This window comes from Corvus cornix, chromosome 1, assembly GCF_000738735.6.
Source record: "Corvus cornix cornix isolate S_Up_H32 chromosome 1, ASM73873v5, whole genome shotgun sequence".
NCBI lineage: Eukaryota > Metazoa > Chordata > Aves > Passeriformes > Corvidae > Corvus > Corvus cornix.
The window spans coordinates 110,704,687-110,729,276 of NC_046332.1; the positions used below are offsets into that span (position 1 = coordinate 110,704,687).

Sequence of the window (24,590 nt, forward strand, 5' to 3'; positions counted from 1 at the left end):
TCTTTCTACATTATGATGACCTGAATTTAATTACATCAGCTTCATCCATCAGCTGACAGGCAGTTGCAGACTCTCCAGTTAGATTGTCTCTCAGATCATTGAACTTGCAGCATAACCAAGAAGACATCCACCCTTAAATCATCTTTCCTAAAGCATGGAAACACACACAGGTTCTTTTAGGAAAGAAAATACTTTTTTTTTCTTTAGTAGAGCCTCTCTGTTAGGCATGTTGAGTCTGGTATAACTACGTCCTGCAAAACTTTACTAGCTTATTTGTTTTGTGCAAAGTAGCACAACACAGCTGCTCTTTATGGACTGAAACTTTTACCTGGCACTGAAATGATCCTTGGCTTCATTTTATAAAGCTGTGGAAAACCTCAACCTGCGATTATTTTGTTAGCTTTAAAAATGACTTTTGTTTTCACATGCCTTTAGAACTCTCTAATTGTGCTAGGGAGTTAGCTGCATAATTTCCCTGTGTTGATTTGGAAACTATTCTTTCTGCCATAAGATCCATGTGTGTGTTTGTAGCATGGAAAGTTTCAGTTTGTGATTCAAAAGCTGCCATTCAATTAGATATGGACATTTCAACTTCAGCTTGGCAAAAACACTGCAGTGATTTCCCAACATCACAGATGCTTTATCTGCATCTACACAAACCCTCCAGATGCTCATGCTGTCACATACATGCTGTTGAAGGCTGTCCAGCAATGCTCCAAGATCCTAAAAGCATTTACAAAATCAAGCTCAACTGCACTCAACAAATCACCAAAATATGAAGAGAGTGCAGACACTGCAATGAAAGCATTGACCACAACGGGCAGGCATCAGCAGGAGCTGAGCACCTCTGGAAGATTAACTCAGGATAGAAAGGGATCTCCAAAAGTCCCAGTTGTTCTGTTCTTCATTTTGACAATTGATCCATCATTTTGTTTTAAAGACAGGCAAGAGCAGGTTCAAACCTTTAGGACCTGACTCAAAGCTCCCCCTGTAATCAGAAAAAAAATGCCATAGCTGTAGGGGTTGGTGGTGTAGGTCTCTGGTGTGTCTTTGAGAAAACATCAATTAAAATACTAAAACACAATAAATGGCCAAATTTCATGTGGGGAAACTGTTTTCTAAAGCTTTATTTTTCACATTAGTTTTAATTTTGCTTTTAGCCCTCTCTATTTGTTTGAAATTCTGCTGCTTGCATCCATGACCTTAGAGAATGGAGCATCATTACACTCAGCTGCAAGGAGCATCCATCACAGACAAGCCCCCGCCTTGCCCAAATCCATCTCTGTGGTTCTTAAGCCCCTCAGAGAAAGACTGCAGCCTCATCTTGTAAGTGAAGAGGGAAAAAGTGCTTGGCATCGTGATGACAGTTCAGAGAAAGATACTAGGAAGAAAAAAAATTTATGGTCTGAACACAACCATGGGAAACAGGCAGTTTCTGCTGGGACTTCTCTGCAAAGAAAGTCACCACTACCATGGGGATTTCCACTGCAGCAAGAAAAATAACTCCAAACTCTCCCCATTCGTACTGGATTTCTGATAAAGTCATCTCCCAGAAGAGGATTGAAGCAGCCCATTTCCCCACACCATAGCAGCTAGAGGGAGAGCAGAATTTTCACTCATTATTTTCCAAGTCCTGTTTCTGTCAGGGAAAAGGACTCTGTAGCATTTTCTGGCCATTAGAAAAGGAGGGTTTAGGTATTTGTTTTGCTTTTTTTTTCTGTGAAAAGGAAGAAATAAGTAATCAAAATCAGTCAAATCACGTAAGAACAGTGCTTGGAGGAGTTTTGGGAATTATGAGGGGTTTGTCTCAAAATTCCTTTCAACGCAATGTGTTGTGAGAGAAATAATATCTGATGGGAACACCAGTTCAGCAAAACATTAAACGGGTACTTAATGTAAAGTTAAATATAAAATAAAAATTAACCACAGGCAAGCATAATCCACAAACTTCCCAAGACTCTTTTCAGGTACTTCTTTGCATGGATTTATTGCTTACTTGACCCAAGAAACCACCATACTCAATCTATTCCCATTTTTCTCTTCTAGGAATGGGCCAATTTTTTTTCCCCTCAGAAAACTACATTAGTGTAAAAAAAAAAAAAATTTCCCACCCTCCTGCTTCTGAAGAAGATGTTGTGGGGTTACACCATGGATGTTAACAGATGCTTATAATTATACAAGGGTTTTCCTTGATCAGAGTTTGGAAGAGAAAACAGTATATAGCAGTCAAATGCTAAATATAACCTACTGAAGTCACTGGAGAAGGCCTGGCACTGCTATGGCTGAATTGGGTTGGGCTTCACATATGTGAAGGGTTTGTTTTAAAAGCACAAGAATGTCAAAAGGACAGAATTAGTACAGTGAGATACATCCTCAGCGTCTGAGAATGCTATATGCAGGTTCTGCAGTAATGAGTCTGATAAAATCTCCCAGGTTCATCTGTGCCATCCTGTACTCTTCAGCTGCACAGGGAAAATTATCTTCCGGAGCAAGAGTAATAAATTTTGGATCTGAAAAATATTTAGCTCCCAGGACTACAGCTATGCATGAAGATAGGAAGTAGAAATAAGAAGCATGTTAATCTGACAGCCTCCTGTCAGCCCAGGGATTGGCTTTTCCTTGCTAAGGGTCAGAGAGACCTGTCTAGCCCCATTACCACTTATCTTACCTAAAAATGAAAAGAATCCCACAACATGAAATTAAGTCACAGGTCACAGCTAGCCAACAGCAAGTATCTCCTATCCTTGCCCTAGACAAAGCTCTGGGAAGCAGGAATCTTACCTCCTTGTCTGTTGCTGTAAAGCCCAACACACATACCTATCACACTGCAAAAACTAAAATTTCCATAGTGGAACACTGCAGGTTCCAAAATGGCCCCCACTTCAATATGCACTGTTTTGTTCATAGCTTTGTTTATGGAATGCAGAGTGTAAAGGCTTTCTGCAGACACAGAAAATAAAGGGAAAACAGCACTTAAAGATTTAACTATCATATGAATTACAGAATGAGGCAAAAATTTTTCCAGTTTTCCTGATGTAATTTCTTTATTTGCCTGATTTACAAAATAAAGCACTGCTCCCTCTTCCTTTCTGCTTCACTGGGATGTTATGAAGACCATACATACAGTACACTGAATATGCAAAGTAGTATTTAACTGATCTTGCATTCAATAATAAGAAAAACATGCTCCTTTAAATTCCACGTAGTTTTATTGGAAATTTATTTGCTTCAGAAAATTTGTTTCTGGCACTTTAAAACACTCTATTGTGTGATAATTTAGGTTTATTCTCATCATTTATTGACTTGTTAAGCCATTTCATTTAGTGTTAATGATGCAAACCATCTTGTTTAATGCTTTGATGCTGCCCAACATATTATTGCTTTGGTCTGCAGAATAGGGCACTTTTAATATCTCTCCTTTAAAAAACATTATCATTATTTAATTTTTATTACATAAGTTTTATAAAAATGCCATCTCAGAACAAGTAATTTGTAGATTAACTAACACCACAACAGCTTTTAAAAATCTCCACAGTGTTCCAGAGCATTAACCTAAGACATCCTAGCAAGAATTTTATGAGCTTTTGTGTTTGGGACAAGTACTACGATTTACTCACACTACAATGTCCCTTTTTAAGAGCCAGATTCAGTAGAGTGCCATGCAGTGTCACCACAGCATCACTACACTGGAATGTCGTGTTTATCTACACAAGAATGTTCTGGGCAGAAGCTTTCCAGAGAAAGAGGCAGTGTAGTTTTGGGGGCAACCTTTAATGGAACAAAGTTCCTTGTTCAACGCCAAGAGAAAGTGATTTTTCTGATTCTTAGTCAAGGCTGACTGGGTGGGGCAAACAGGAGTGAGAAGCTGGGCTGCTTCAGGGAAATACTGCAAGGGTCTCCTATGACTTAACAGTGCTGATGACATTTCTACCCTGCTCCTACTGGATGGAGCAATTCTTTGGGTTTCATTTATACTTTGAATGGTTTATAAGGAGTTAAATATTTTTAATGTGCTCAAAGAAAAGATGGTATAGAGATTCGAGGAAAAAAAAAAGACACTGAATTCTGCAAATGTACAACAGAGTCTCAGATCCATGATAAGTATACATAAAAATAGAAGTAGGGTCCCCAAAAAAGTAATTTCCTATCAGCAAGGTTATTGTTTTCCAAGGTCTTACTGTAGCTTTTGGGTTTTGTTTGGATTTGTTTGCATTTTTTAAGAAATAGAAAAAACAAAACTTAATCAGAGAGGTCAATCTAAGAGCATCTTTTAACCACCCACAAAGTAGGCTGTATGGTTTTTGGATGGTTTTCTTTTCTAATGCCTTTCCTCAGCACTCCAGGTTACACCTTTTTCTTTTCCATTCCAATAGTTTCAGAAGCCGAATTGTTTACTTCAATGCTCTATTTCTTCCTGCACGATTCTCAGCTTCTGTTGCGCCATTACATGAAAGACATTTTTGTTTGACATTTCATAGCGCTTATGAGAACAATACATTTCATGCATCACCTTTGTATTGCATTTCAAGCCACTGAAAGGTAAACTCCATTCAACCCCACTGAGGTTATCTGTCTCATCCCAAGTCCACGCTGGTTTGGAGAGCCCTTTCACAAAACTGCTCAGACAAAGCCCTGTGTTTTCCATTGCTCAGGCTGCTTCCTCACCCACAGCTCAGAGCCCTTTTGACCAATTTCTCTCTTTCACTTTATGAACAGATTTTTTTTTTTTTTAAACATAGGGGACCCTTACAATGGTTGTTTTAAATCTGACAACAGCCCTCCAATAACCTAATGACAGACAGAAAACCCTGAGATGGAAATCAGCTGAGCAAGTCTACAATCAGTCTGAGAGACCACTAGAGAAAGTACCCAAAGCAAGCACCAAAACATACTTAGAGAAATTGTTAAATGAGACAAAGAAAAAGCCTTTCTGTATCTTGCAACTGAAATGCTGAATGCTTCTTTATCCTCCCCAAGGTGCGTGCAGCTACACTGTGGTTTCAAATTCCATATGGTAAGATGCAATGGGAAAAGGGTAATTTTCTCATATGGTATATTACCAAAAACATTCTCCTATCTCCCTGAAGTTCCCTCTTTGGCCTTACAGATATTAACTATTATAATGCCATCCCTTCATCTCTCAAGCATGCAATGCCCTCCCACAGCAAGTATCAGTAACAAACGAGACTCAGGAGGCAGCACAACCGTGTTTGAATGGAACTGGCACTGCCACTAAAGAAAGTGTGATTAACAGGAGAATGATCAGTATGTTTGTATTGAGGTGTCTCATTTGGAAGCCTAATTTGAAGGGCACAGAAAAGAAAATATGGCTTAAAGCCATGGATACATCATCGCTTAATTCAGATATGAATCCACGCTGGTGCTGAGGCGGTTCTACCTCCAGCCAGCAGCTCCTGCCTCACTACTTAGAGGAACATCAATTTTCCTACAGCCACACCACATCCTGGCTCACAGAGTTGTCATCACTGAGCAGTGACCCTCAGCTTGACCTTTTTTTGCAGTAAACTGAGAGGAGACCCACAGTCTATGCAGTACAGAGGTTTGGGGGATAACCAAAGTAGTGGGAGAATAGAAACACCACCACCCCTCTCAAAAGCAAGAAGCTGTAAGATTAGCTCAGCAATCTCCACACCAATGGTTGCAATGATTACCTTCAGAATACAGGACATATCTAAAGCACCTGGACCCTTCAACAGGAGTTTCTATTGAGCTCAGGATGGAGATAACATAAAAGCTTAATGGCAACAAATTATATTTTAAGTCTTAACAACTCCATTGTTAACCGTTTTAGTAGAAACAGCAAGCTAAGGTGTTTATCTGCTGGCAGTGACTTCTCCCCTGGGTGAACTTCAATTAAATCTCTTCAACCATAGGGGGAAGAATGTAAAATTTAACTCTCTCTCTTTCTCACCACATCCTAAATCTTCTCAAACTGGAAGAAGAAGTGCATTTCCAGAAAGGCTGAGTAGTCACAACAGGATAGTAGGTTTGTGGGGCTGCAAAACACAAAAGGTCACAGCAGAGAGGCCTCATTAACCAAAGTATAAAAGACCACCTTTGTCCTTCTCAGTTGGAGAAGTGATGAAGGCAAATTTCAGAAGCCAACTCTTAAACCTAATGGTTATGGAGAAAGAGTAAATTACCTCTACCCTTCACTGAAATGAAGCCAAAGCCCTGCCCCGCTGTCACAGCTGTGTTTGAGTACAGACACAGGTAGTTACTGCTGAGTTTCTGACCTGCTGGAGAGTCACTCTCCCACTTACTGTGCGACAAGTGGTTGACAGACCTACACCTACAAGCTCAAACTGGGTTTTGATGCTAATATTAAGCAGTTGTGCCAGAGAAGGGATAATGTTCTTGGTATTGCTCTTGCATTCAGAGAGGAGATAATGCTCTTGCTCTTCTTTTAACTTTTGGATGACTAAGGTACCAGCTTCAGTCTTTAACAAGAATTAGGGACAGAGATGCCTCAGGTGTTGTCAGCTAAAGTGTGCTAATCTCCTCACAGTGTAGATTATGAGGTTTTGCAGATCGTCTGTAAGATTTAGCCTGGCACTACTGAAGGCAAGTTCCTTCATAATAAGCTAATAAATTGTAGTGAATTGCCTTCTTACCTCTTATGAAACTGTGTAAGCTCAAACAAGTGGGATAGAATAACTTAAATTCTGTGTTGACCTGGAAGGAAACAGTAAATGCCAGTTTCATCCCAGTTCCCACCAAAAGTTAGTGTTTTGTCATTATGATGTCCCTTCCTTAATGGAAAGGGAGCACCCAAGAGTTGTAGATGCTCGTGGTCGAAAGGAATGGCATAAGTCAAAGGGTCTGCAAAAGCTTACAAAGTTTTTTTAGCAAACTATACAGCATGGAAATTGGTGTGTTAGTCTCAGACCTCCTAGTATAAGCAGTGGGTTTTGGATTAAGGGATAAGGTGAAAGGGAAGAGGGAAAGAGAGAGATGATTTAAAGGCAGGGAGAGAGAAAGAAAAGAAGAAAGAAAGAAAAAGAGATCCCCAGTCCTGGCTCCAGCACTAATCCAGCTGTGGTGTCCAGGGTCCTGGGGTGCAGGTGCAGAGCAAGTGCACCGGGCTTTGGGGGGGTACCTATTGCTACCTTTGGGGGGATATTGCCTTGGAGAGAAGTTTCTAGCTTTCTATGCAAATTAATTATCACTGCCCACTCCTCTAGACCTTTCTGGAAATGAATTAGAGGCTTCGGGGGTCTTCAGTGGTCTCGATCCCCCCTACAGTCCATACCTGCTTCTCGACCTCATTCCTGTGCTTGCACTGTGCTGCTGCTTATCTCCAGGAGCCAGAAGAAGGGTGGTTGTCCCAGAAAAGTGCTGCCCTACCTCCATAGGGCCCCTTCTCCAGCCACATCCTGTTCTTTCTCACAGAGTTCTTGTCTGTTATTACCAACAACCCCTGGCTGGCTCCACAGCCATCTGGCTACCAGTGTTTGAGACATACACATTAGCCCCTTGTCTTGAGGGCTTCCACACTTGCTCTGATTCAGTTTCTGTCACCCACTCCGTGGATGCTCTTAGCCACTGTTTCCCAGAAAGGGTGGGTAGTGGGATAGGACGGGAATCCGTGGAGGGGACAGCAGATGAAGTGCTCCCAAAAGTCTGCGCTTCCTTGAAGTTTCGGTCCGAGGATGCGACACAAACACAGCGAGGCTGCAGCCGCTCCTTCGACCACGCGATGGTGCCAAAGCGCCCAGGTTTGGGGATGCGCGTTCCCTCCTGCCGGGGCGACCGATCCAACCCTCGCTGCCAAAATCACTGGGAAAAGGCGAAGGAAAACGAAACACACGAATCAACTACCATTCATACACTCTCACACACACACACCTCTCTTGATTTGTCTGCACAATTTCAGGGGTGCTGCAGGAGCCGCATCACAATTTTGATGTTGAGACATTTGTACTGATAGACAAAAAGAGATGTATAGTCTTCTTCATACGATGTGCATAGAGAACCTAGCAAAAAGAACCATAAAATGGGCTTCTTGTGCATATTTGGAGGCTTTAACCATAGCTCAGTCCTACAGAGAGAAAGCTGGCAATCCTCTTTAAGACAGCTACTGACTGACAGAAGTAAAAGAGAAAGGCACTTCTCCTTTCACAAAGACATGGAAGACAAATCCACCTTTCAGAGAGGCCAGAACTCACATTTTGCTTATTATGTGAGTCCTCAGAAAATCAGCTCTAACATAGCCTAAGATTTAGCTCAGTAACAACGGGTTTGCTGTGGGTTTTTACTGGTTTTGGGGGTTGTTTTTGAGTCCCTTAGAAATTATTTGAGCTGTCTTTGATTTATTTAGCCTTGGTATCCACATTTGCAAAAACAACTGTTTCTGCTTACATAGATGGAGTCTGCAAACGGGGATAGGAGAGAGGAGACCACAAAGCAATTCAGCAGCAAGGACCAACAACTTCTGACGTGAGACCTGTATAAATTGCACCCAGTATAAATCACCAAGCCAGGCACAACTGTCTCATCTCTCACCTCCCAGGATGTCAGCAGCCCCAAAACTAACTGCCCAACACAGTCCCCTCGTCCCATTTCCCCACCACACCAGGACAGGGGGTGCCCAACTAACTATACTGTTTATTCACGTTCAATCAATGCGTTAAGGTCAGAAAACATCATAGAAAAGAGAGTTTTGTCTGCTAAATTTTATTTTAGAATCTTATGCTCAACTTCTGTGCATAAATTTCCTGTGAGACTGTAAAGCCTCGTACCAAAAGGGGCATTGCTCACCCCACGTGCTTCTGAGCTAGTAACTCTGAGTGGCACCTGGCACTGGGATTTCATTCTTTCCAGTAGAATACAACTGGCCTGGTCATCACACCAGCCAGGCAAATATTTTCCAGTTAAAGCATCATTTTGGAAATGATGGTTGAGACAATTACTCTGCTAGCAACCAGTCTAGATTTAGTAGTGACACAATGAAATCCAGTGATAACGCAGCAGTCCAGTTTAAACCAACAGTGGGCTCTTTGACTCAACCTTTTCCTCATATTCCCTCTTCTACCATAATTTCACCCATATCACTGTTGGTACAGACAGGGCTGGAGGCAAAGGCAGCATCCAAGTGCCATGTGAGCAATTCCTGCTGCAGACATTTCTGCACAGCACACTCCTAAAAGAGCCAGGGAATGCTGGTATTTTGCCTACAGCTGGCACTTCGATTTTGTGACTGCCACTAGCAGTATATGGCTTTATAAAAATTATTTCTGACCTAATGTGCATGTTGTCTCAATTTTTCACTTGCCCTGAGCAGAAGCTCAGAATGAAATCAGTTTAATAGAATAATTTTACTGCGTGTAGATTTTGTCACAAGTATTGCTTACAGGATTACAAAACTCACTCTCTTCAAAGCACAGCTGGGATCTAAATTAAGCCTAGAGAAAATAGCTAGAACTCTGCCAGCCTACAAAGTGATGGTATTATTCTCTTATATTGGGCTTCACTGACATCCAGATATACCCAGTGGGCACTAGAAACCAGGACAGAGTTTGTGAGACTTGACTGTTTCATAATAAATTTTATTGCTGCTATTTATTATTTTCCCAAAGAAGAAACCAAGATGAGAACAGGAAAACATAAGACAGACAATTCTTCAGAAACCATGTTTGTATTGTGATTTCAAGAAGAACAGCAATTTGAGTAGCAGAGAAGGAATATAAGAATATTGAAATACAGAACTCTGATTTCACTTCTATTTCTAGAATTACATTACAGTAGTCCTAGTACTGCGAGTTCAGAAGAAGAAAATGGGAATGGGAATGTTAAAGTCTCAAAAACACAATTCCTTCTGCAAATGTGAAAAAAATAACATGATACTCTTTTATTGTGGTATGACTTTCAGAGTGAATGCTTTATGGAAAACAGTGTCAAGAGATTGATACAAAATTTGAAATGATTGCTAATACGCACAGATATGAAACAGAGATAGTAACAGTTTTAAGAGAAACAACTTCTTCAAAACAGTCTTATTCACTCTGGCACTTTCTTTTCCACATCATATTTGTAAGAAATCCTCAACTTAGATGAAGAAACTTCTTCCCTCATATGGTCCTTTCCCTGTTCTGCACTTTCCACTACCTTCCCATCTAAGACCCAATCACATCCACCCAATGCCCCCTAGTAGTTTCACAATCTTACTGCTTTGAGTCACTCTTCTTGGCTGATTTCTATGCACATTTTGTGTGTAGAAACAATCTGAAGGGAAGGGAGGGTAAGTTGGAGGACAAAGCATACCTGCAGTTCATCTGTACTTCAGACTACAAGGTGCAGGAACCATGTTTTCCTAGATAGGCAAAACTTTGTGAAATTATGCTAAAATACACATAGTAAATGGCACACTACACTTGCAAAGTCAAGTGCCCAAGAGACAGCAAGTGCCAAAAATAAGGTAACCCACATAACCTCAATCCAGGACCCATGGGTTTACATGTTGTGGTAGCATTATCAGCTTACAAGACAGAATACAATCTTTTTAAAATCATCATGCCTTGCTCACTGCACAAACCTGCTGGGCTCACTGAAAAGCAATCATTCAATATCTTTGTTGTTCACTGATCCAGGCCTTCTCTCCCGTGTGTTTTTCTAATCCTGTTCTGAAAGCAGAAAAGCCTATCAGGAAACAAGTATTTTGATCATATCTTTGCCACAGTATTCAGGTAATCTCACAAACATTTATTTGCATTTATTTCACAAAAGCTATTATGCAGTGCAGGTTTTGTGATGAGCAATACAGAGTAAGAAATGAGTGAGTATTAATTTGAAGTGCTCGTAACTTGCTCGGTTGCTGAGTTTTAGAGTGCCCTATGCATCTGGCATGATTTTCATATTCAACGTGTAGTTTCCACCTGGCAGCAGGAAGAGCAGGAGCTCCTCTTAATTTATGCAAAACAACTCACAGACAAGGGAGGGACTGTTATTGCCACCTATGAAAAGCTGAGTTTAAGTGATTTGCCCATTGTCACACACTATCATGTGGCAGTGGCAGGGATATAACTTTACTGTCTTAAATACCGCTTGCTGTAAACACATGTTCATTTTACTACCTGCACTCCCCAAGCCCACTCACTCATTCTTCTAGACAACCTTTTTTTTGTCAGTACAGAAATGTACTGAAAAATGTGCTCAGGCACATTTTCAAAGTATTTCTACAGCTGGCTGGAATTTCTAAACACACAGCAGAATAGCTCTAGCCAAATAGTTGTATGGGTAGTAATCCTTGGCATGTTCTGCACATAAATACAGTCTTACCACATGTGACACACGTGCTGTCTGCCACCAAAGCAGATAAAACACTCCCCAGCATGGCTGGATTTCCTGTAAACTCATACTCACCTGAGGAATCCAGGACAGAAAAGCCCACCAGAAAACAACTGTTTTGACCATAGTCTTTGCTACAGTATTTAGATAATCTCAAGCATTTATTTTACAGAAGCTACTATGCGGTGCTGGTTTTGTGATGCACAATACAGAGTAAGGAATGAATGAGTATTAATTTGAACTGCTCATAACAGTTTTACTTACAACACACTGGAAGGTCTTAATCTCCCATGCTACACAGCAATTCCCCATAAAGCCCGGTTTTCTCTGCCTTATCAAGATCCTGGAGCCTAAAAATGTGTAAGGACCCCAAAAATACTTGCAACGTCACAGAATCACAGAATGGGTTAGGCTGGAAGAGACCACCATGGGTCATCTTGTCCCCCTTCCCTGCAGACACTGACAGACAGGGATGAGGTCTCCTCTCAGCCATGTCTCTTCTCGAGGCTGAACAGCCCCAGCTCCCTCCGCCTTTCCTCAGAGAGATGCTCCAGCCCCTTCATCATCTTTGCCACTCTCTGCTGAACCCACTCCAGGAGCTCCATGTCTCTCCTGTCCTGAGGAGCGCAGAACTGAGCACAGCACTCCCGGTGATCCTCACCGGGGCTGAGGAGCAGGATCACCTCCCTTGATTGTGACGATCATGGCATATTACAGGAATATGAAACATACACTGAACAACGTGCACCACCTGCCTGTTCCTGCCCGTTCCTATTACTGGCAGGGACAGCTGAAGTGAGATGAGCATGGCTGCGGCAGTCACTGCACGTGTTACTATGGATGTTCCCAACAAAATTTAAGGAGGAAACCACTGAAGGCAGAGGCAGGGGCATGGGCATGGTCAAGGAGGAAGACGAGGACGACGACGGGAACGAGGAGAAGCACTGCGCCAGCCCCTCACGGCCCCACACCCACAGACGCACAGAGGCCCTCGCCACACGGGTGCCGAGGGGGTGGAGCCGGCGCCTCGCACTCTGAATGGTGCATCCGGCTGTCAATCAAAGCTTCGCCCCGCCCCATCGATGCCGAACTGACTAGCATGGGCGGGGCAAAGACCGACGCTTGGCGCTCCGATTGGCTGAATCAGCTGTCAGTTGGCTCCGCCTCCTCGCCGCTCCCCTCCGGGTTTACAGAGCGGGGAGGAAAATGGTGCAGAGGCCTCCAGAGATCTGATTGGCCAAACGGGAACACCACTCAAATAAAGGCTCCGCCCCCGGCGGGACAGCTGACCGCTCAGCCCCGTGACAGGGACGGCGCTGCGCCGGCGATTGGTCAGCTCTGCCTAGTCCCGCCTACCTGCGCTGAATACCACCCGCCGATTGGCTGCGGCGGCTGTCCGTCAGCTGGTGGGCGGGGCGCTCAGGGTGTCTGTCCGGCGGCGCGGCCCGGCGGCGGCTCATGGCGGCCATGGCACGGCGCGGCGGGGCCTGCCGGGCCCTGGAGCTGGCGGCGCTGGTGGCAGCGGTCTGTGTCGCCGGTGAGTGAGCGGGGTCGGGCCGTCGCGGGGGAGCGCCGAGGGAACCGGGAAGAGCCGCCGGGCCGCTGCACGGGGAGATTGCGGGAGAGGGGCCGGGCCGCAGCGCTGGGGAGGGGGCCCGGTGAGGGGGGAAGGTGAGGGGGGCTGTCTTTGCCTCTGTGTGGCAGGTGCAGGACCGGCGGGGGGGGACCGGGGCCTGTCATTGTGCTGCAGCTCCCCGCCCCCACCTCCTCCCATCCACCTCCAGAGACGGTGCTCGAACCCTTTTATCCTGTCCCTTTCAATCCAAGGGCTGGTTTGTATTAAATTACAAATTTCTGTAATTTTATTGTTTAAATTCGTTATATAAAGTTATTTTTATAATTATATCATTAAATTATTATATAAATTTAGATAATATATTGTATACTTTCTATAATGCAGGGTAGGAATTTTTAAACTATTTCCTAGGCAATGAAGAGAATCTGTTGGTGTTCGCAACTTCAGATTCAGTTTTAATCATTGAAATCTTGAACAAGTGTAGTGAGGGAAATTTAATTGTAAGGGGTTAATTCTCTGATTTAACCCACCTGAGCAATCTTGCCCTAAGTAAGCTAGTTTGACCTAAATGACGTGTGACTGTGTTACAGCCTTGTGGAGAGCAGCATGTGAAATCCTCTGGATTTGTAGCCATTTTGTAAATTCTTAAAGAAGTTGGTCTGGAAACATGTCCGCCCTTCAAAAATGTGGGTTGATCCACCATTAAAATTGGTAGCAGGCCACCCAAGGAACGCATCAATTTAAATAAAAAAATGCTTGAATCTGCTCCATGTACCTTGGTTGGTTTGGCCTCTTTCCTTCCTTTTGTCCCCCCTCCCCAAGCTGCATCTCAGAACTTTGTCCTTTGGTGTGTTTATCATAACATAGCTCAGATTTACTGTCAACATTTGTATGCATGATCATGACCCAGGCTTTGAAACAGCATCTTCAAGGTCACATTAGTTAAAGTAATGTTAGGGAAGTTTTTAGCTGCCCAACACATCAGTTGACTGTTGCATTGTTTTTGTAAATAGCCTTTGGATTTGTAGATGCCCTGGAAAACTATTGTATATCACTGCTTGGATTGGTAACCAATTTTCAGTGATCATATGAATAATTGCTTTTATTTTCTTTAGACAGTTACTTTATTCATGTAATTTTGAAGTGTGCAGTCAGACTTGTATAATTAGAACTTGAACATAGAGGCCTGCAAATTTTTATTACTCTGATACTTGATTTTGTTGTATCAAATCAGTTTTCTAGTGGAAACCCACTCAGATTGTTCATTGGGGAGCATATGCCTGAAATTTTGCATTGTGCATGCTATTGTTTATATACACCAAAGAAGTTTTAAAATTTATTTATATAAATTTTGGTGTACACAGTTTTGCAGCTGTGCCTAAGTGACTTTTTTAAGATAGGAAGTCAGGTTGAAACAAGCCCTTCTCTCATTTCTGTGGAATCCTTTCTAACCTTATTGCACAGTAAATTACTGTCATCATAAAACAGTTCGGAAATATGCATTTAGTCAACTTTGCTACTCAAGGTAATGGGGAAAAGAGTGAAGGGGGATCCCAGATGAGTGAAAACCTGGCATGAGAAGTGTTGCAGATTGTGGCTCCACACAATCAGCTCAGGTACAGCGCTGCATCCAAGGAAGACAAACATCTCCCAGTGTCTTGAGGTGGAGGAGGCAGACCAGGGACACCAGAGCTGTTCTGCAGGAGCCAGGCTGTCCTGGCAGTGCCTGGTTTAAGCCAGCACTGACAAATTCCACTGGACTTCCTGGCTCTGGGCTCAGTGGCCCTGGCTGTTGCCTGCATGAACAGAGGTGTTGAGCCAAGCAGTCCTGGAAGCAGACAGAGCTGTGCTGGTGCATTGTGAGCTTAACAGGATTTTGGAGTCTGCCTGGCTCCACTGAGAGTTCACTTTACCTGGTTTGAGCTGTAACACTACTTGCAGCTTGTTACACTGTGTTGTGCTGTTGTTTGAATAATTGTCCTGCTTTTGTTAATAAGGATCTGTTCATTCTTAGACATTGATGTATAGAAACCTTATTTTGTATTCCAGAGCATTAAAATGATCTGTTCTCACTCCTGGCTTTGCATAAACTGATAGGCATGAGAGAGAGGAAGAAGGAATGAAGGCTCAAATATGCTCTTTTCCCATGTTATGTAAAGGAAAAGATTGCAGGAGCTCTGATAGCTTTCTATGTCTGTTTTTTAGGTGTATGTGGTGGTGAATTCAGTATCTTACGATCACCTCAGTCAGTTGTTTTCCGAGATGGAAGTTGGCCGATTCCTGGTGAGCGGATCCCGGATGTTGCTGCGTTGACCATGGGCTTTTCTGTTGAAGAAGTACGTTCCAGGTCTTGATTGTGAAACACCTCTAAAGCTACAGACTTGCTCACTCAACATGCAAATCTTCCTGTCATGTGCTGGAATATATAAAATATTGCCCTGTTTCTCTTGAGGAATGCATGACTTGTCAGAGGTGGTTTCCAAGATAGAGCCATGTGGGTCATATGAGTAGCCAGAGGCTGTGCTAGCTGGCTCATTTGAGTCACCAGCTGTAGAAGGAAGCCTGCAGAGACTTTCCAGTGCTGTTCCTCAGTTCTTCTGAGACCCAGCTGCATGCTGTATCCCCTCCATCCATGATCACAAACTGAGAATCTGTGGAACCACTGTCACTTCTTGCACACAAGCTCTCTGTAGGGCTCTGCTCCTGCGTACTCTGAAGATTGTGAGAAATAGCTTGTCAAGGCAGGCATTTTTTCAGGTCAGCAAGCCTGTCTGCTGAGCAGAGTTAGAACAAGTAGGTTGGTTACTTAGGAAGTAGTCCAAAACCGTGGAAACATGATTTGTGCTAGTGTGTCTCCGCAGTAGGTATTTGAATACAACTTTAGCAATGTTTCAAGTGGGGCACGTGAGCAGGAGCCCTTGTATTGATTCCATCTTGCCTACTGAATTTTTTTGCTGGGCTTCAGCAGGGATGAGTGGCTGTTGAAGCAGTAGATTAAAGTCTAATAGCCAGATATCTTTGGCAGTGTCTGTGTGCAGCCAGATACTGAAATCTGCAGGCTGAGGCATTCTCACAGTGCTGGTGAGGGCAGCCAGTTCTCATTTCTTCCATACATCAGCTAGGGAAGAGATCTGATAAGGCTGGTTTGAATGCAAGGCTGCTTAGCCTGTGTTTTGGAATTTGAAAATACCATGCTGTCAACTAATTCTGCTTTTTTGTAATCAAACTAGTAACAAACTTGTATGAGTAGTACGACTAAGGAGTAAATTTTGGTCATTTTAGCAAGAAAACCCAATGTATTGAATGGTATTGTGTGTGTTGCATATAAAGACACCCAGAAAAACAGTGGGGTTTGACCTGATCTGTCCATTTGGCATCCTGGTCATCCTGAGATATATCATAGTTATCATGGAAAAAAGTGTTTCAGTACTCACTCTGTGCCTTTGCCACAGCTTGGGATTCATTTGTTGTGATGAGTCTGGAGCATCCTTTAGAAATATTTCTCTATTAATATTAATTCAATCCTGGAAGCAGGCAGGGAAGGAAATGTTTGAATGATTATTCAGTTCAGCCCTGGAACTGAGAGTTACTGAAAGCTGTCCCTAAGGCAGAGATCAATGGCAGCTTCCAGCCCTGGTACGGAGAGTACTGCGGGGCCCAGGCACTCCTTCTGCAGCTCACCTCAAAGCTGTAGTCTAGGAACATAAACTAACATAAACTAACTAGTCCAGGAACATAAACAGTGCAGCAAGGCCGCTGTAGAGAATTTGGAATTCTTAATGCATTACATTGGGAATTCTCATAAAGTGTTATTCAATATTCCTCCCTTGGTAAAGGAAAACAAAACCAAACCCCATTTTTGTCCCTGATGATGCTTTAAAAGGTTTTTCCTTTGTTTCTGTGAGGTGATACAACTCATAATGTCAATGACATTTAATTCTAAAACACAATTAAATTGGCTTTCAAAAAAAAGGGGCAGTTACGTCATTTACACACATGGGGAAATCTGTTTGCCTCTATTCCAGACAGATGAATTTGTATTTTGTGCCTGAATAAACCTGTCAGGTAGCCACTGTGCTCTTACTCATTTGTAATTGTAGTAAGCTACTAAGAAATCTTTTTGTATTTCTGTGCAAATTTGTACATTTTAGTTTAGTTGCCCGTTGGTGTGATTGACACTTCCCTCTCTTCCCCTTCCTTTCCACCTCGTTTCTTTCTTGTACTGAGAATGTCAAGATGTTAGTGGGTTTTTTAAGTTCAGCTTTCACTTACTAAATACAGACTGAAGTATTTATAATTTAATTATGGGAAATAACTCTTTATGTATCCGTTATATATAATGTTTTCTTAGTAGACTTTGCTATGAAGTTACTGGCAGATTTTAAACTTAACTGTTCCTTCATGGTTGACTTGAGGTACTACTCAAGATGAAAGCAGTCTAGTATTAACTTACTTCCCCATGAAATTTCCAATAGGCTGTCCTGCACAGAGGCATTAACAGGATAAGTTGTTCTGCTGTAATAACTAATATTTATTAAAAACAAACAATAAGTTTGTTTTGCTGGGAAGAACTCTTCTCTTTGCCTGTGAAGTACAACTTATTTTGCTATTTTGTACTAGGACCTCCCCTGGCCTGGGCTGGCAGTGGGTGATCTGTTTCACCGACCACGAGCCACTGTACTGGTGACAGTGAAGGGTGTGGACAAGTTGCCTGTAAAAGGGTTTTCCTACCCCATTGAGAATGTGAGTATCCACATTTGGAACTGTCCTGCGGTTCCTGGGACTCCTGTGGTCTAATGACAAGTACATGGTTCTCTGCTGTAGCCCCTAATGTTCACTTATTTCCTATTTCACTTGAAGTTTGCATATCTCCTAAAATGATGGATCAGGTTGTGTAGATCAAATACGTAGTCAGGGTTCTGTACAAGGTAGGAGGCTTTTGAGATCACTTAGGGCTTCCTGTGTTGAGTTCAGTAACTTGTTTGACCAAAGCATGTTCTCCTTGAAAGACAGCTAATTTTAATGTTTGTACCAATCCACTTCTTCTCACGTTAACTTAATATTTCAAAATCAGAATTGTTGTGGTTTTTGCTTCAGCTGAGTATGTGATAACATTTTATATGGTGTTGATTTTTGGATGTACTGTATTGCCCTCTAAGTGGTCTTTTGAGTTTTCCTTAAGTACTTGACTGTGAAATACACCACTTAGAGACAATGTTCCATTATACTGTATCAAGAAGAAATCAACAGATGTTACATTTACCTGTCACTATCTGTCTTTGCTAAGGCTTCTCAGGCTTGTTACAGCAACACAGAATCCTTTAGGTTGTAAGGGAGCTCTGGAAATCGTCTCATCCAACACCCTGCTCAAGCAGGATTAGCCAGAGCAGGCTGACCAGCACTGTGTTCAGTCAGGATATGAGCATCTCCACAAATGGACCTCTGGGCAACCCCTCCATGACCTCTGGGCAACCCCTGCCACTGTTGGACTACCCTTGGAGCAAAAAACTTTGTTCTTGTGTTAAGTTAAAATTTCCTGGGTTTAAATTTTTGCCATTGCCTCTTCTGTCATAGGACACTTTAAGTAGAGAACGAAAATGTGCCATTCTGCTTCTTTTTCTGATAAAACCCACAAATAACTGTTTACAAACAGTTCTGTTAGCTTGCCAGTAATGGCACTATACTGTGCTAGCATTTCTTCTATTTTTAGTAGGTTTTTTTATATGTCTTTTTTTCGTTTCAGCAGTTTGTCTTTCTGCTGGTATATTTTCACCCATCAGTTTTCTGTGGTTCATAACTTTCCGTTTGCAGCGAGATTGCTTCCCCTTTTGCATTGCTTCTATATTTGTTGGTCTTGTTTTACTGATAAACAAGGCTATACTCTAAGTGTAAATAAGCCTCTTAATTCACAGTCATGGTCCCTTGGAGTTCTTAAGAATATGTTGTGTCTGCCACATACACAAATAAAATCTGTTCATAGATAACACAGGTGATGGGGGTTTTTGCACGTAGGTTCCTGTTATTTATTACCACTTTGGAAATGTGCATACCTTTTACTTTTCCAGACTTTTTTAGTTAAGATCAGTAGCCCCTGTTTAACCCAAAACTCAAACTAGACTTTGTCTTCCAGGCTGTTCCTTTCAGTCTGGACAGTGTTGCAAATGCCATCCATACTCTGTTCTCTGAGGAGACGCCGGTGGTGCTGCAGCTGGCCCCCAGTGAGGAAGTGAGTATTGCTTCACTCCCAGTTCCACATGTTCCAGATAGTGAAACCTCTTTCCACTTGTGTGGCTGGAGCAAACCCAGTTGATCCCGTGAAATTCTGGATTGGAGATTGCAAGCATGAGTGGTTATTAGTGTGTGACTGGAGAAACTGAGCAGGAGCCTCTGCTGTCAGTGACCAGTGGCTGTTCCTGCAGAGGGTGTACATGGTGGGCAAGGCCAATGCCGTGTTTGAGGATCTCTCTGTCACGCTGCGCCAGCTGCGGAACCGTCTCTTCCAGGACAACTCCATCCTCAGCTCCCTCCCTCTCAACTCCCTCAGCAGGAACAACGAGGTAAAAAATCATCCATCAGTGGGAACGTCTACAGGGTTTTTTTCTAATATTCTTAGTTAGCTTGTGCTTTTCTCATTTTCTCACTCTTTCTTCCCTTTTTCTTTGCCTAAGAGAGCCCACTCCTAATTTTTTCTAACTGAATTAATAGAGTTCAAACTGTTTTTTCTAAGTAACTTTATTGAAAGAATTCTTTTCTTCTAGCGTGTTCTGATGTTGTAGCAGACAACTGTTATAAAATACTGGCAACAAAACAAGGCTTCCCTAACTTGGGTTTCATCAAAGAAAATACCTGTCTCTTTCTGCCTCTTCCCCCAGGTTGACTTGCTTTTTCTGTCAGAACTTCAAGTCCTGCATGATATTGCAAGCCTGGTAAGGTTTTTTGAAACATTTTCCCCTGTCTTTTGTCACAAACTTCAGAGACCTTTAAAGGCAGAGAAGCCATAGCCAGGATGCTTGGCAATCAGTGATACATATTCTAGTGTGTCATCAGCTGGTTCCATCAGTTTAAATAATGCATTCTTTTTATATCAGCCCCATCACTGCAATTGTGAATGAGAACCTTAATAATTTATGGTTTTCTTTTGTATTGTGTTTGGTCAGAACGGGGAGATCTGAGCTGCTGTTTCTCCATAGCCAAAGACATGGGAAATACTCAGTGAAGAATTTGCTGGGGCTTTCTTTGTTGCCTTACTTGTGAAGTATAATGGTAGTTAAGAACATATTCTTTGCCCTGTCCACCATTTTACTTCAAAATATCGTTTTATCTGAAAAGACTGGAGTGACTTTTGTACCATGAATAGTGATGGTGATAGAAATGCTCCAGTGGTGGGGCGAGCTTTTAATTCTGAGGATCTTTTTACAAAGCTGATGTCTTTTTCCTGTGGTTTAGGGTTTGTTTTAGTGGGTTGGTGGTGCGTGGATCTTTGTTTCGTTTTGGTTTGTTTTTTTCTGTGAGTCCTTTAAGCTGCAGCCCTTAACTACTGAAGTAGGAGTCGTGGAAAAACTGAAAAATTCACATTAGGTGAAGGGCTAGTGGAGAGAAATGGGGCTCTTGAGAAAATGGGGTAGAACAACTTGGTTTTGTCTTGCAGGCTAGAAAGGCTGCAGGTTAAGTAGTTGGGAAGATGGTATTAAATTCCTTGTGTTCAGAGACTGTTGTCTTGTGCAGGCAAATATCAGTGCTGCATCTTCTCACCTGTAGAAATGCAAGAATGTCACTACTCTCCTTTGAGATATTTTGCATTGTATTGGTTGGATTTTCTGACAATTGGATGATATTCCTCAAATAAATTACTTTTGTACATGGGCAACAGCAAGGTAGAAGTTGCAACCTACTGAGCTTTGCAAGGGCCAGCTTCTGACAAGGAAATGCTGCTATCTTAAGTCTTATAGTTACGTGTTTTTGTTGTCTCTTGAGTGTTTTTTCATGGCAGTTACAGAAGAAGGATTCTGATGTCAATAAGTATGTTATTTCTTTTTAGTCCAGCTCTCTATTATGTGTATGTAACTTCATGTTAGGAACAGATGCTACGTACTGATCGTCTGCTTTCTTCTGTAGAATTAAAAAAAGAAACAGTTACAGACATCTTCTAAGTTGGCAAGAATTCCATTTCCTAATTAATATGGAACATGATGGTAGAAAGTGAGGCTGGATTAGTCCAAGTAAATTGATTTTTGTGCAATGTGTTTTTAAAGTAACCTGTATATGAATTAATTTCTTCCTGCCCTCAATGGTGTGCCAAAGCTGTCTCGACACAAGCACTTAGCCAAAGATCACTCTCCAGACCTGTATTCCCTGGAACTGTCTGGTTTGGAAGAGGTTGGAAAACGATATGGGGAAGACTCTCAGCAGTTCAAGGATGCCTCTCAAATTCTTGTAGACTCTTTGCAAAAGGTACATTTTCTACCTAATGAACAAAACTCACGGTACTACTAAGAAAATAATTTTTGTGTTAACTACAAAGGAGTGCGATATCACTTCATTAGTGATGGCTTGTCTCATGCTTGTTTTTGTTGTTGTTTGGTTTTTAAAATGCAGTTGTTTAGTTATAAAATTGAATGTTAAAATTTGCCTCTCTGGAAAGTGTTGGCATGGTTCTACAATGTGTTTAGATATTTTGCATGAAGGAGTAGAGGTGTATTGAAACCATGTATCAACATGATTTGATACATTTGTTTTTCTTAAACAAACACCTTGCCTTTGAACCCACCAGAATGTCTCACAAAAAGAGGCTCTTAGAAATACAGAAATATCTTTATCCCAGGGTGCAGTGGTTAGTTTACCTTTGCCCACAAAGCTATGTAAATTTAAATTTCTAAGACTTTAAAATAACTGCTGTTCATCCATCAGTGAGTGCAAGAAAGTAATTCTTCAGCAGGTCTTACATAATCATTATTTAAATTTTTATTAAGTTCGGTCACTTTTGAGAATTTGCAAAGCTTGATGAAAAAGTGCAAAAACATCAGTTTGTTAAGCCAAATACTTGTTTTCTCTAAGCACTGCTCTTTGGCCTCTTTGACCTTAAGTAGATATATTTAAATATTAGACATATTAGCATTTAGACCAGATTAAAACATTCAGATTCATAGATTCTTAATGGAAGTTTGAGAACCTAAATATTTTGTTGGAGCTGACAGACACGCAATTAGGAAATGATGTGGGGATGTGCCTTTTGTAAAAGGGATAAAAGAGTAAGTTTCAGCCCAGAAAGCAGGCATAAGCTACAGTCTGCTGAACAGTGATTGGGGGTTTGAAAGACCAGGTGAAAGTTGGCACTTTCTTAGTGAAATTCTAAAATAGTGTTAACTTTTGTAGCTTCTCATAATTAGTCTTGAAGCTGCCATCTTATGTTTTAGGACATCTTGTAAACAAAACTCTGCTTAATTCCTGGCTACAGTCTAGGCTTTTAATTAAACCACCTTTTCTTTTCCAGTTTGCAGATGAGATGTTTAATCTGTATGGTGGGAATGCAGTAGTAGAAGTGGTGGCTGTGAAGGAGTTTAACTCTCCCCTCTCAAGGAAGACTCGGTCCATTCTCCAGGCTTCACAGGTAGTAGAGCCACATTTTTCTACATCTCATTTATTAAACGTGATCCAAATTGTATCAGTTCACCTGAGTGTAACTTTTTTTTAAGTACTAGCATACTGATTATGACTTAGATGTGGGTGCAGCTTACTTACTTGTCTTGATCTTCACTTAATCATCCAGTAACTTCAGTTGAGGAGGGCTCTGGAGGTCATCCAGTCCAACCTACTGCTCAAAGCACGACTAATTTAGGAGCTAGATCAGGTTGCTCCAGCCAAGTTCTTGAAAAGTCCATCCCTGGAAGTCCCACAGCCTCTCTTGCTCCAAATCATTAACCACTTTCACGGTGAAAACTTTTCCCCTTATGCCTTGTTAGAATTTGCCTTTCTGTGTTACCTCCCAGAGCATGCAAGTCCTGCCTCCCAGCTGTGGGAATACATGTTTTCCTTGGCTTGCTGGCTGGACTCCAGACACAGTCCAGGGTGCAGTTGCCCTGTGTCATTCCAGAGGCACGCTGCTGGCTCCTATTCCCCTTGTCCACCAGGAGCTCCAGTCCCTCTCTGCAGCTGCCCAGCTGCTCAGTCCCCAGCCTGTGCTGTCACCAGGGTTGTTCTGCCCCAGGTTCAGCACTTTGAATTTCATTTTCCTGTCAACTTCTTCTTTTGGATTCCACTGATGCCACTCACGTAATCACTTCTTTGCAATCTGTGCCCTTGCATCAGATTTGTCTAGACAAAAATGCATCTTTCCTATTTAGGTTGCTCAGACTTTGGATGGACTCTAAATGTTTGGTGTGCAAGCTCACTTTAAAGTAATAAATATTTTCTTTATTGCAGCCTAAAAAAGAAAATCCATATAACCTTGCCTATCCATATAACTACGACTACTCTGTAATCTTCAACATTGTTCTGTGGATGATGATAGGGCTGGCTTTGGCTGTGATAGTTATCTCCTACAACCTCTGGAACATGGATCCTGGCTATGACAGCATTATTTATAGGATGACAAATCAGAAGATAAGAATGGATTGAACTGCACTGTATTTCAGCACAGGAAGATGATGAAGAGCAAGGTCTCCTTTAACCTGTGTGGAAAACAAATATTCTGACATGGTTAATTGTGGAAGTTTTTTAAAGGTGTATTTATTTCTAAGTATTTTTTCCCCCTCTCAAGACTATTTTAAATGTTAGTAGTAGCACCAGATGGGATTTAGAAGTTGAAATTTGCTTGCTTAAAAAAACCAAAGCAACACTCCCCGGAGTAATTGTTATTAAAGTGATATCATTCCATTTTTTTATCATGTAACATGAGTTTTTGAAATGCCCTGTACTGCCTGTGCCTGTGCAAACCAGATGAATTGAAATTACAATAGCAAGATGTTGTTTGAAACTTCTACACTGGAAGATTAAAAATTATAGCTAAATTGTTGTGTTGTATATTATGAACCAGCTGTATATGTTTGATGTAAATATTTATAATGGTTATATGTAACTTCAGAGAGGATAGTAAATATTCTTCAGTAAAATACTAAATATAGAAATACTTCTATCAGCCTAGGACTCTAGTAGCACAAATGGCATTTTGATCTCATGTTGATGGCTCAGAAGGATCCTTTGCCCAGAACTTTATTGATTGGGAGGTGAATAACTCTGGTGTGGCTGATCTGTGCAGCGCAGTCTGTAAATCCTGAAGTGGCCCCAGTCTGGACACGGTCTAATGTCACATACAGTTGAAAGTTCCTATTATGATGCTTCATATTCCTTCCATTTGTGTTGATGTTATTAGAAAAAAAAATCAGTTCTTTCTGATGATAAGAGTGGACCAACAATTGATTTAAGTATACCTGGATTATGGTTCTGCTTCACCCATTCAATAAAACAAAGAACAGTTGTTCTGGAATCAGTTCATTCCTTTGCAGACATAACTACTTCTGTTTAGGATTTGTTCAGCTGACCAGGGCAGGTGTGGCAGCATCTGATGTGTGACAGTGGCCCTAAGCCTGCAGCAGTTTAGTTTTCATTACCCTTCAAAAGAAAGATTGTCTTGTGTGGATTTTCCTAAACCAGATAGTGAGTGTAGTTGAAACAAGTGGTTGATCTCTGGCTCGGGTCTTTTTTAGAGCTA

At 41.8% G+C, this 24,590-nt stretch overlaps 1 protein-coding gene across 1 annotated transcript; it reads left to right on the forward strand.

Annotated features, from left to right (window-relative positions):
- The first annotated feature begins 12,738 nt into the window (after nucleotides 1-12,738).
- Nucleotides 12,739-24,365, forward strand: ATP6AP2 (ATPase H+ transporting accessory protein 2). The gene is made up of 9 exons (XM_010394564.2): nucleotides 12,739-12,844; nucleotides 15,089-15,219; nucleotides 17,504-17,626; nucleotides 19,014-19,109; nucleotides 19,303-19,440; nucleotides 19,756-19,809; nucleotides 21,185-21,334; nucleotides 22,374-22,490; nucleotides 23,303-24,365. Exons 1-9 carry the CDS (start codon nucleotides 12,766-12,768, stop codon nucleotides 23,495-23,497), a joined length of 1,083 nt encoding a protein of 360 aa, XP_010392866.1. The 5' UTR covers nucleotides 12,739-12,765; the 3' UTR covers nucleotides 23,498-24,365.
- Nucleotides 24,366-24,590: the final 225 nt, after the last annotated feature.

Coding starts and splice junctions, on each gene's coding strand:
- ATP6AP2 (XM_010394564.2), top strand. CDS start 12,766: ATGGCGGCCATGGCACGGCGCGGCGGGGCCTGCCGGGCCCTGGAGCTG. Junction 19,110..19,302: donor AGCTGGCCCCCAGTGAGGAA/GTGAGTATTGCT, acceptor CTGTTCCTGCAG/AGGGTGTACATGGTGGGCAA. Junction 21,335..22,373: donor TTGTAGACTCTTTGCAAAAG/GTACATTTTCTA, acceptor TTTCTTTTCCAG/TTTGCAGATGAGATGTTTAA.